The sequence below is a fragment of the Camelina sativa genome, chromosome 2 (assembly GCF_000633955.1).
Source record: "Camelina sativa cultivar DH55 chromosome 2, Cs, whole genome shotgun sequence".
NCBI classification, from domain to species: domain Eukaryota; kingdom Viridiplantae; phylum Streptophyta; class Magnoliopsida; order Brassicales; family Brassicaceae; genus Camelina; species Camelina sativa.
The window spans coordinates 12,746,808-12,759,938 of NC_025686.1; the positions used below are offsets into that span (position 1 = coordinate 12,746,808).

General features: G+C 31.3%; 2 protein-coding genes across 2 annotated transcripts; both read right to left on the minus strand.

The window, feature by feature from the left end:
* LOC109127642 (defensin-like protein 76) lies at positions 4,290-5,035 on the minus strand. The gene is made up of 2 exons (XM_019232694.1): positions 4,922-5,035; positions 4,290-4,550 (listed from the first exon to the last, which is right to left on the minus strand). Exons 1-2 carry the CDS (start codon positions 4,986-4,988, stop codon positions 4,360-4,362), a joined length of 258 nt encoding a protein of 85 aa, XP_019088239.1. The 5' UTR covers positions 4,989-5,035; the 3' UTR covers positions 4,290-4,359.
* On the minus strand, positions 9,825-10,570 carry LOC109127640 (defensin-like protein 76). Its single transcript, XM_019232688.1, has 2 exons — positions 10,457-10,570; positions 9,825-10,085 (listed from the first exon to the last, which is right to left on the minus strand). Exons 1-2 carry the CDS (start codon positions 10,521-10,523, stop codon positions 9,895-9,897), a joined length of 258 nt encoding a protein of 85 aa, XP_019088233.1. The 5' UTR covers positions 10,524-10,570; the 3' UTR covers positions 9,825-9,894.

The following is a 13,131-nucleotide window of genomic DNA, read 5'->3' on the forward strand; positions in this document are numbered from 1 at the left end:
CAACACCATAAACATTTAACTCTGCTGTTTGGTTAACCAGAATTTGGCGTTGACCAGTGTTGAGCGAAATTGACTAGTGTTGACTAGATAAAATATTCAATAATATATATATTTTTTTTTTCCTAAAAATAATTTTTGCTTTTATGTATTTTTGAGATAAAAATAAAAAGATGAATGATTTGTATAATTTGCAAAAACAAATTCTAAAAACAAAAAAAAAATACAAGAAAATTATATACCAAAAAAGATTAAAAATTGTATGATAAACAAAATTTGTGGTATATCTAGTAACAAATTTTGTTAATAAAAAAAATATACCAAAAATAATATAATAAAACTCTACCACCAAAATTTTATGTGTAGTAGATTTTTTTCATTAAACTATAACAAATATATACCTTTCCTTTTAAAAATCATTTTTTATTTTGTATTTTCAAAGATGGGGGGTTTTAAATATTTTTTATTTTTACTTATTTATGAGATTATGTCATTTGAAATATATCCAAGACATTGCCAACTATTTCTTTGTTTTTAATAAGAAAAAGAAAGGAAGAAAATAATGAAAATTCTATTTATTTACATAAAAGACATGTATCTAAAAGATAATTGAAAAACAAAAGTTGATTTTGTAAAATCAAAGAAATAGTTGGCATTGTCTTGGATATATTTCAAATGACATAATCTTATAAATAAGTAAAAAGAAAAATAATATTTAAAACCCCCACCTTTTAAAATACAAAATAAAAAATAATTTTTAAAAGGAAAAGGTATATATTTATTATATTTTTATGAAAAAATCTACTACACATAAAATTTTGGTGGTATAGTTTTATTATATTATTTTTGGCATATTTTCTATGTTAACAAAATTAGTTAATAGATATACCACAAATTTTGTTTGTCATATATTTTTTAATTTGTTTTGGTATATAATTTTCTTGTAATTTTCGTTGTTATATATTGTTTTTGTAAATTATACACATCATTTAGTTTTTTTATTTATTTATCAAAAATACATTAAAACAAAAATAAATATTATTTTTAAGAAAAAAGAAAAAAATATTATTTTTTGAATGTTTTTTCTGGTCAACAATGGTCAACGCCGGTTAACACTAGTCAAACCGGAGGAAAGTTGTTTACAAAAGTAGTTTCCGTCAATAACAATCTAAAAGAACGAGCTAAACAAACAGCCTTCACATTAGACGTCCGAGGAATCTTGGAGAGAGTGAAAGGAGGCAAGGAGATACTAAGTGCCTGTAACTCATCAAGCAGCGTAGAGAAAACCAGCAACTCCTCTAGGGCTTGAACCATCGCAACTAGCTCTGCAGGACTCGTCTCAAATCGCCGACAGTCAACTCCTCTGGAAAGCATACACTCCAAAGCCCATAACAGAGCTTCTAGATCCGAATGAAGAGGGGAAGAATTTTGTCTTTGGCATCTTGCACGCAACACTAAAGTCTGATCCTCACAATTACCGCACCACCAGCCCAGACCTGAATTAGGTTCTGGTGATTTCCAAGAACCATCAACTTGGCAGCGAATAATTGGCTACGGGGTATGCAAGGGTTCCGGAGAACCTGAGATAACCCTTGAGACTAATTGGGCCTGCTCCCACAATAATTGTTCACCTATAGCCTGATTAATAATACTATTGGCTCTCACTGTATCCCTTGAAAAACTTTCTTATTCCTATCCTTCCATAAAAACCAAACAAGCCAAGGTATCGAATGATGAGTGGCTCCTAAAGCCATAAGGAATGTCCCATTGCCAAAAATAAAACCTAAATTTGAGTACACAGAATCATATGGGAAATTGCCTGAAGGCAATCCAACCAAGACCTAATCCCATATTTGATGGGAATAAGGACACTCAATGAAAGTGTTACTAATATTTTCTGTCGCAAAATCACATCTTTTACACAATGTGTCACACTGAAATCCTCGAGAAGCTAAACGCACCGTCACTGGGAAAGAACAAGACGCTATTTGCGAAAAAATGTTTAATTTTTGGTGGGACCCGAAGGTTCCAAGACTGAAACTTCAGGGCAGTACAATTGGGATCGTACTCGATTTCAGCCGTCATGGCTTGAGCTAACTTATATCCCAACTTAACTGAGTACACTCCAGATTTCTTATAATGCCAAACCAACCAGTCTGCCTTAAATGATTTGCTACCAAGCAAACTCCTTATAATTTGGATATCCTCCTGATCCATAAACACTTGGAGAATAGGTAAATGCCACTCTTTAGTCAGCGGGTTAATCAAGTGATTAACCATAAAATTTGGATGTAATTATCGGCCCCTACCATTTGCAGGTCAGGGATGTTGGTTAGAGATTCAAGAATCGCGTCAAACCGAAGTATTACACCCTAACCCTAACGTCCATCGAGTGGAGAAAATACTTTTCCACCCAAACGAGGGAGAGTATGGTTTCTTTGCCATCAATGGATGCTTGTTTCTAAAATATCGACATCTAAACACCCGATCAAATAATGAATCCGGAAATTGAATTAAACGCCAATACTGCTTAGCCAACAACGCATCAGTGAATTTATCCAGGTCACGAAACCCCAAAAATCCATCAGTTTTATCTCTACACATTTTCCCAGACCACTCAGTGAAGACCTCGGTCTTTCCCATCAGAACTCCACCAGAAGTTCAAAATTGCACTTGTTAACTTTGACGTTAAACCCTGAGGAAGTTTAAAACATGACATAACATGTGTTGGAAGGGCCAAGGCCACCAACTTAAGTAGAATTTCCTTCCCTTCCTTAGATAAGTATTTAGCCGTCCAACCATTAACCCGATCATCCAGCCTGTCTCGAACATAACCGAAGGCTTTATTTCTTGAACCCCCAAGACTCTCAGATATTTCCAAATATGAGCCCATACCCCCTTCCTTGGAAATTCCAATCACTGATTTTACCTTATCCTTGATCTTCGAAGGTACTTTTTTGCCAAACATAATAGAGGATTTATCAAGATTGACCTCCTGACTGGACGCTTTACCATAGTTGCCTATGATATTCATCACCGTTGAACATTGTTCTTTGTCTGCTTTACAGAAAAACAGACTATCATCCGCAAAAATAAAATGTGAAATAAGGGGACAATCTCGGGCAAGCTTGATACCAGAAATATTATCCTCCCTCTTTGCCTTCTTTATATTAGCAATCAAAAAGGAGATCCTCTCTCGGCTTATCTCATAACTTTATTTTGAGAAGAAAAATGTATAAAATCATAGGGTTATTAGCATCCACACCCACTTTATACTAAACATCTTACACAAACACCCACTTTCCCAACTCTCTATACTTTTCTAAGTTTGTTGCTTATCTGTTCATGTTTTTTTTAACAATTTTGTCCTCATAAGAAGAGGATGTAAATGGTATTAGACAATGCCTCTACCCTAAATAGTGGGTTTTCCAAGTTTTCTTTAAATTATATCATATAATACTTCAACATATTTATATCATAAGTATAGTATTATATCATATACTTATGTTAGGAATTAGTATTACACTATTACAAGATAGATCATACAATCAGGTCAGGCTCAAATGTTATTGGGCCATGTGCTATATTGAAATTTTAAAAAGTTAAAGCCTATAATATTTAAAATAAGACCCTAAAATACAAAGAAAAAAGTAACTAAAAAAGTGGAAGTGGGACTATGCATTTGCACGTCCAACACACCAATGTACCCATTACTGTAAAGAAATTTACCCATTATCTATCGATAGAAGTTGTGGGAAAAATATATGTTATGTGATTATGAAATTAAAAATTCTCTTGGTTATGGTAATTTATTGGAAAAATGATTGTCACCTACTTGAAGTATACGCCAACACATGACCACACATACAAACAATATAAATATCTTGTTAACTACGTAAAATATTGTTATTACATAAGAAGATTCATAAACAAATATAGGTTATGTGTACAACACCATAAACATTCAACTCTGGTGTTTGGTTGGCCAAAATCTGATATTGACCACTATTGACCGACGTTGACCAGTGTTAACCGTAAACATTCAAATACATTTATATGATGTTGAGACGCGATGTAGTTTCCAAAAAGTCTTTTCTTTTCCCAAAATTTTTTAAGTCGATGGTTAAAATCTTTTATGTGTAAATTCCTTTGCTGACAAAGTTCTATTTTTCAGATAATCGAATGATAATTATTCATTTCTAATTTGATATGCCCAGATACGGTTAACACAGTCTATATGCATCTAGCGCATTTATAAAACCAAAAGGTAAAATATAAGATATGTTTCTTCACATAATGTAAAATTTTATTCATACCATAACATTAGAAATTTCATACAAAGAAGAAAATCAAGATAGATATTTAGTTTTCTGATGGAGATATTTTTTTGTAGAATTCTTTCTCTTTAAGACAACAACATCCAGTATGGAGTCTAAATGTTCCACAATACCATCCATTTTTAAACCCTTTGCTTAAGCAAATCTGATCACATACGCTTGTACACTCTGACCGAAAACAAACAGCATCATGAACATCAATAGCGTTTATTTTACCTGTAAAAGATATAAAATGTAGTATGATTGATCAAAATGGAAGTTTTCCAAGGAAGTATACTTTTAATTCATGTATCATCATAATACGTTACAAACCACTCTCATATATCTGTTTTTTTTACTCAAACTTAATTTGTAAACCTTAGTTCAAAGTTAGTTCTCCATCATGGAATTATCTAGACTAATTGTCTAAGTTTCACTTTCTAATAGCTCATTCATGTTTATATTTAGATAGTTTTACGTCAAACATGTTTAGACGCTAAAAATTCACGAAAAAACAGCAAGATGGTGTAATTATTCTGATTGATGTACATCATATATATATCCTAATAGAACTCAAAACAGTTTATTGGGTTTGTAAGTCAACTTACCTGCCATCACAATCAAGAGAACAATTGCTATGGCAATGAATATATGCAAATGTTTCTTGTCCTGCATTGTTTTGAGGTGTCACTAGATATTGCTCGACGTATATTTTTTTTTTCTCTTTGTTTAGATGTTGTATCCATGAAGATAAAGTTGCTCTTATATATAGGCTTTGATTTTTTTTACAAATCAAATGAATGAATAAGAGCTAGATTTTATTCTATTCTTTGGTAATATTAATCTTTAGCTTTATATCCCACTTAGGGGGTGTTTTTGAATTCTAATTCAAAAGAATTTTGATGACTGCAATAAAATCATAGAAAATAAATAATTGAAAGATTTTAAAGGATTAGATAACTATCTATAATCTTAATACTATAATCTTGTTAATTAATTTTTCTATAATCTTGTAAAGTCTCTGAAAAAATATCTCTGTTTTAATGATACTTTCCATAACTTTTTTTTAACCTAACAATAATTAAAAGGAAAAATGATTGCCAGCTACTTGAAATATACGCCAACACATGACCACACATACAAACAATATAAATGTCTTGTTAACTACATGAACTATTGTCATTACATAAGGACATACATAATCAAACATAGGTTATGTGTACAACACCATAAACATTTAACTCTGCTGTTTGGTTAACCAGAATTTGGCGTTGACCAGTGTTGAGCGACATTGACTAGTGTTGACTAGATAAAATATTCAATAATTTATATATATTTTTTTTCCTAAAAATAATTTTTGCTTTTATGTATTTTTGAGATAAAAATAAAAAGATGAATGATTTGTATAATTTGCAAAAAAAAATTCTAAAAACAAAAAAAAAATACAAGAAAATTATATACCAAAAAAGATTAAAAATTGTATGATAAACAAAATTTGTGGTATATCTAGTAACAAATTTTGTTAATAAAAAAAATATACCAAAAATAATATAATAAATCTCTACCACCAAAATTTTATGTGTAGTAGATTTTTTTCATTAAACTATAACAAATATATACCTTTCCTTTTAAAAATCATTTTTTATTTTGTATTTTCAAAGATGGGGGGTTTTAAATATTTTTTATTTTTACTTATTTATGAGATTATGTCATTTGAAATATATCCAAGACATTGCCAACTATTTCTTTGTTTTTAATAAGAAAAAGAAAGGAAGAAAATAATGAAAATTCTATTTATTTACATAAAAGACATGTATCTAAAAGATAATTGAAAAACAAAAGTTGATTTTGTAAAATCAAAGAAATAGTTGGCATTGTCTTGGATATATTTCAAATGACATAATCTTATAAATAAGTAAAAAGAAAAATAATATTTAAAACCCCCACCTTTTAAAATACAAAATAAAAAATAATTTTTAAAAGGAAAAGGTATATATTTATTATATTTTTATGAAAAAATCTACTACACATAAAATTTTGGTGGTATAGTTTTATTATATTATTTTTGGCATATTTTCTATGTTAACAAAATTAGTTAATAGATATACCACAAATTTTGTTTGTCATATATTTTTTAATTTGTTTTGGTATATAATTTTCTTGTAATTTTCGTTGTTATATATTGTTTTTGTAAATTATACACATCATTTAGTTTTTTTATTTATTTATCAAAAATACATTAAAACAAAAATAAATATTATTTTTAAGAAAAAAGAAAAAAATATTATTTTTTGAATGTTTTTTCTGGTCAACAATGGTCAACGCCGGTTAACACTAGTCAAACCGGAGGAAAGTTGTTTACAAAAGTAGTTTCCGTCAATAACAATCTAAAAGAACGAGCTAAACAAACAGCCTTCACATTAGACGTCCGAGGAATCTTGGAGAGAGTGAAAGGAGGCAAGGAGATACTAAGTGCCTGTAACTCATCAAGCAGCGTAGAGAAAACCAGCAACTCCTCTAGGGCTTGAACCATCGCAACTAGCTCTGCAGGACTCGTCTCAAATCGCCGACAGTCAACTCCTCTGGAAAGCATACACTCCAAAGCCCATAACAGAGCTTCTAGATCCGAATGAAGAGGGGAAGAATTTTGTCTTTGGCATCTTGCACGCAACACTAAAGTCTGATCCTCACAATTACCGCACCACCAGCCCAGACCTGAATTAGGTTCTGGTGATTTCCAAGAACCATCAACTTGGCAGCGAATAATTGGCTACGGGGTATGCAAGGGTTCCGGAGAACCTGAGATAACCCTTGAGACTAATTGGGCCTGCTCCCACAATAATTGTTCACCTATAGCCTGATTAATAATACTATTGGCTCTCACTGTATCCCTTGAAAAACTTTCTTATTCCTATCCTTCCATAAAAACCAAACAAGCCAAGGTATTGAATGATGAGTGGCTCCTAAAGCCATAAGGAATGTCCCATTGCCAAAAATAAACCCTAAATTTGAATACACAGAATCATATGGGAAATTGCCTGAAGGCAATCCAACCAAGACCTAATCCCATATTTGATGGGAATAAGGACACTCAATGAAAGTGTTATTAATAGTTTCTGTCACAAAATCACATCTTTTACACAATGTGTCACACTGAAATCCCCGAGAAGCTAAACGCACCGTCACTGGGAGAGAACAAGACGCTATTTGCGAAAAAATGTTTAATTTTTGGTGGGACCCGAAAGTTCCAAGACTGAAACTTCAGGGCAGTACAATTGGGATCGTACTCGATTTCAGCCGTCATGGCTTGAGCTAACTTATATCCCAACTTAACTGAGTACACTCCAGATTTCTTATAATGCCAAACCAACCAGTCTGCCTTAAATGATTTGCTACCAAGCAAACTCCTTATAATTTGGATATCCTCCTGATCCATAAACACTTGGAGAATAGGTAAATGCCACTCTTTAGTCAGCGGGTTAATCAAGTGATTAACCATAAAATTTGGATGTAATTATCGGCCCCTACCATTTGCAGGTCAGGGATGTTGGTTAGAGATTCAAGAATCGCGTCAAACCGAAGTATTACACCCTAACCCTAACTTCCATCGAGTGGAGAAAATACTTTTCCACCCAAACGAGGGAGAGTATGGTTTCTTTGCCATCAATGGATGCTTGTTTCTAAAATATCGACATCTAAACACCCGATCAAATAATGAATCCGGAAATTGAATTAAACGCCAATACTGCTTAGCCAACAACGCATCAGTGAATTTATCCAGGTCACGAAACCCCAAAAATCCATCAGTTTTATCTCTACACATTTTCCCAGACCACTCAGTGAAGACCTCGGTCTTTCCCATCAGAACTCCACCAGAAGTTCAAAATTGCACTTGTTAACTTTGACGTTAAACCCTGAGGAAGTTTAAAACATGACATAACATGTGTTGGAAGGGCCAAGGCCACCAACTTAAGTAGAATCTCCTTCCCTTCCTTAGATAAGTATTTAGCCGTCCAACCATTAACCTGATCATCCAGCCTGTCTCGAACATAACCGAAGGCTTTATTTCTTGAACCCCCAAGACTCTCAGATATTTCCAAATATGAGCCCATACCCCCTTCCTTGGAAATTCCAATCACTGATTTTACCTTATCCTTGATCTTCGAAGGTACTTTTTTGCCAAACATAATAGAGGATTTATCAAGATTGACCTCCTGACTGGACGCTTTACCATAGTTGCCTATGATATTCATCACCGTTGAACATTGTTCTTTGTCTGCTTTACAGAAAAACAGACTATCATCCGCAAAAATCAAATGTGAAATAGGGGGACAATCTCGGGCAAGCTTGATACCAGAAATATTATCCTCCCTCTTTGCCTTCTTTATATTAGCAATCAAAAAGGAGATCCTCTCTCGGCTTATCTCATAACTTTATTTTGAGAAGAAAAATGTATAAAATCATAGGGTTATTAGCATCCACACCCACTTTATACTAAACATCTTACACAAACACCCACTTTCCCAACTCTCTATACTTTTCTAAGTTTGTTGCTTATCTGTTCATGTTTTTTTTAACAATTTTGTCCTCATAAGAAGAGGATGTAAATGGTATTAGACAATGCCTCTACCCTAAATAGTGGGTTTTCCAAGTTTTCTTTAAATTATATCATATAATACTTCAACATATTTATATCATAAGTATAGTATTATATCATATACTTATGTTAGGAATTAGTATTACACTATTACAAGATAGATCATACAATCAGGTCAGGCTCAAATGTTATTGGGCCATGTGCTATATTGAAATTTTAAAAAGTTAAAGCCTATAATATTTAAAATAAGACCCTAAAATACAAAGAAAAAAGTAACTAAAAAAGTGGAAGTGGGACTATGCATTTGCACGTCCAACACACCAATGTACCCATTACTGTAAAGAAATTTACCCATTATCTATCGATAGAAGTTGTGGGAAAAATATATGTTATGTGATTATGAAATTAAAAATTCTCTTGGTTATGGTAATTTATTGGAAAAATGATTGTCACCTACTTGAAGTATACGCCAACACATGACCACACATACAAACAATATAAATATCTTGTTAACTACGTAAAATATTGTTATTACATAAGAAGATTCATAAACAAATATAGGTTATGTGTACAACACCATAAACATTCAACTCTGGTGTTTGGTTGGCCAAAATCTGATATTGACCACTATTGACCGACGTTGACCAGTGTTAACCGTAAACATTCAAATACATTTATATGATGTTGAGACGCGATGTAGTTTCCAAAAAGTCTTTTCTTTTCCCAAAATTTTTTAAGTCGATGGTTAAAATCTTTTATGTGTAAATTCCTTTGCTGACAAAGTTCTATTTTTCAGATAATCGAATGATAATTATTCATTTCTAATTTGATATGCCCAGATACGGTTAACACAGTCTATATGCATCTAGCGCATTTATAAAACCAAAAGGTAAAATATAAGATATGTTTCTTCACATAATGTAAAATTTTATTCATACCATAACATTAGAAATTTCATACAAAGAAGAAAATCAAGATAGATATTTAGTTTTCTGATGGAGATATTTTTTTGTAGAATTCTTTCTCTTTAAGACAACAACATCCAGTATGGAGTCTAAATGTTCCACAATACCATCCATTTTTAAACCCTTTGCTTAAGCAAATCTGATCACATACGCTTGTACACTCTGACCGAAAACAAACAGCATCATGAACATCAATAGCGTTTATTTTACCTGTAAAAGATATAAAATGTAGTATGATTGATCAAAATGGAAGTTTTCCAAGGAAGTATACTTTTAATTCATGTATCATCATAATACGTTACAAACCACTCTCATATATCTGTTTTTTTTACTCAAACTTAATTTGTAAACCTTAGTTCAAAGTTAGTTCTCCATCATGGAATTATCTAGACTAATTGTCTAAGTTTCACTTTCTAATAGCTCATTCATGTTTATATTTAGATAGTTTTACGTCAAACATGTTTAGACGCTAAAAATTCACGAAAAAACAGCAAGATGGTGTAATTATTCTGATTGATGTACATCATATATATATCCTAATAGAACTCAAAACAGTTTATTGGGTTTGTAAGTCAACTTACCTGCCATCACAATCAAGAGAACAATTGCTATGGCAATGAATATATGCAAATGTTTCTTGTCCTGCATTGTTTTGAGGTGTCACTAGATATTGCTCGACGTATATTTTTTTTTTCTCTTTGTTTAGATGTTGTATCCATGAAGATAAAGTTGCTCTTATATATAGGCTTTGATTTTTTTTACAAATCAAATGAATGAATAAGAGCTAGATTTTATTCTATTCTTTGGTAATATTAATCTTTAGCTTTATATCCCACTTAGGGGGTGTTTTTGAATTCTAATTCAAAAGAATTTTGATGACTGCAATAAAATCATAGAAAATAAATAATTGAAAGATTTTAAAGGATTAGATAACTATCTATAATCTTAATACTATAATCTTGTTAATTAATTTTTCTATAATCTTGTAAAGTCTCTGAAAAAATATCTCTGTTTTAATGATACTTTCCATAACTTTTTTTTAACCTAACAATAATTAAAAGGAAAAATGATTGCCAGCTACTTGAAATATACGCCAACACATGACCACACATACAAACAATATAAATGTCTTGTTAACTACATGAACTATTGTCATTACATAAGGACATACATAATCAAACATAGGTTATGTGTACAACACCATAAACATTTAACTCTGCTGTTTGGTTAACCAGAATTTGGCGTTGACCAGTGTTGAGCGACATTGACTAGTGTTGACTAGATAAAATATTCAATAATTTATATATATTTTTTTTCCTAAAAATAATTTTTGCTTTTATGTATTTTTGAGATAAAAATAAAAAGATGAATGATTTGTATAATTTGCAAAAAAAAATTCTAAAAACAAAAAAAAAATACAAGAAAATTATATACCAAAAAAGATTAAAAATTGTATGATAAACAAAATTTGTGGTATATCTAGTAACAAATTTTGTTAATAAAAAAAATATACCAAAAATAATATAATAAATCTCTACCACCAAAATTTTATGTGTAGTAGATTTTTTTCATTAAACTATAACAAATATATACCTTTCCTTTTAAAAATCATTTTTTATTTTGTATTTTCAAAGATGGGGGGTTTTAAATATTTTTTATTTTTACTTATTTATGAGATTATGTCATTTGAAATATATCCAAGACATTGCCAACTATTTCTTTGTTTTTAATAAGAAAAAGAAAGGAAGAAAATAATGAAAATTCTATTTATTTACATAAAAGACATGTATCTAAAAGATAATTGAAAAACAAAAGTTGATTTTGTAAAATCAAAGAAATAGTTGGCATTGTCTTGGATATATTTCAAATGACATAATCTTATAAATAAGTAAAAAGAAAAATAATATTTAAAACCCCCACCTTTTAAAATACAAAATAAAAAATAATTTTTAAAAGGAAAAGGTATATATTTATTATATTTTTATGAAAAAATCTACTACACATAAAATTTTGGTGGTATAGTTTTATTATATTATTTTTGGCATATTTTCTATGTTAACAAAATTAGTTAATAGATATACCACAAATTTTGTTTGTCATATATTTTTTAATTTGTTTTGGTATATAATTTTCTTGTAATTTTCGTTGTTATATATTGTTTTTGTAAATTATACACATCATTTAGTTTTTTTATTTATTTATCAAAAATACATTAAAACAAAAATAAATATTATTTTTAAGAAAAAAGAAAAAAATATTATTTTTTGAATGTTTTTTCTGGTCAACAATGGTCAACGCCGGTTAACACTAGTCAAACCGGAGGAAAGTTGTTTACAAAAGTAGTTTCCGTCAATAACAATCTAAAAGAACGAGCTAAACAAACAGCCTTCACATTAGACGTCCGAGGAATCTTGGAGAGAGTGAAAGGAGGCAAGGAGATACTAAGTGCCTGTAACTCATCAAGCAGCGTAGAGAAAACCAGCAACTCCTCTAGGGCTTGAACCATCGCAACTAGCTCTGCAGGACTCGTCTCAAATCGCCGACAGTCAACTCCTCTGGAAAGCATACACTCCAAAGCCCATAACAGAGCTTCTAGATCCGAATGAAGAGGGGAAGAATTTTGTCTTTGGCATCTTGCACGCAACACTAAAGTCTGATCCTCACAATTACCGCACCACCAGCCCAGACCTGAATTAGGTTCTGGTGATTTCCAAGAACCATCAACTTGGCAGCGAATAATTGGCTACGGGGTATGCAAGGGTTCCGGAGAACCTGAGATAACCCTTGAGACTAATTGGGCCTGCTCCCACAATAATTGTTCACCTATAGCCTGATTAATAATACTATTGGCTCTCACTGTATCCCTTGAAAAACTTTCTTATTCCTATCCTTCCATAAAAACCAAACAAGCCAAGGTATTGAATGATGAGTGGCTCCTAAAGCCATAAGGAATGTCCCATTGCCAAAAATAAACCCTAAATTTGAATACACAGAATCATATGGGAAATTGCCTGAAGGCAATCCAACCAAGACCTAATCCCATATTTGATGGGAATAAGGACACTCAATGAAAGTGTTATTAATAGNTTTTGTTCTTGTGTGTTCTTAGTTTGTTTGTATAGATCTTTTAAAGGGTGTTTCGCTTTTTGTTTTGTTGTTATAGGGTGTTAGATTCGTGTGCTTTGTTTCTTCTGTTGCTTTTTGTGTTTTTTTTTTTACTTTGTCGTTTGGTAAATTTGAAGGGTGAAAGTCATTT

Coding starts and splice junctions, on each gene's coding strand:
- LOC109127640 (XM_019232688.1), bottom strand. CDS start 10,523: ATGCAGGACAAGAAACATTTGCATATATTCATTGCCATAGCAATTGTT. Junction 10,086..10,456: donor TCTCTTGATTGTGATGGCAG/GTAAGTTGACTT, acceptor TATCTTTTACAG/GTAAAATAAACGCTATTGAT.
- LOC109127642 (XM_019232694.1), bottom strand. CDS start 4,988: ATGCAGGACAAGAAACATTTGCATATATTCATTGCCATAGCAATTGTT. Junction 4,551..4,921: donor TCTCTTGATTGTGATGGCAG/GTAAGTTGACTT, acceptor TATCTTTTACAG/GTAAAATAAACGCTATTGAT.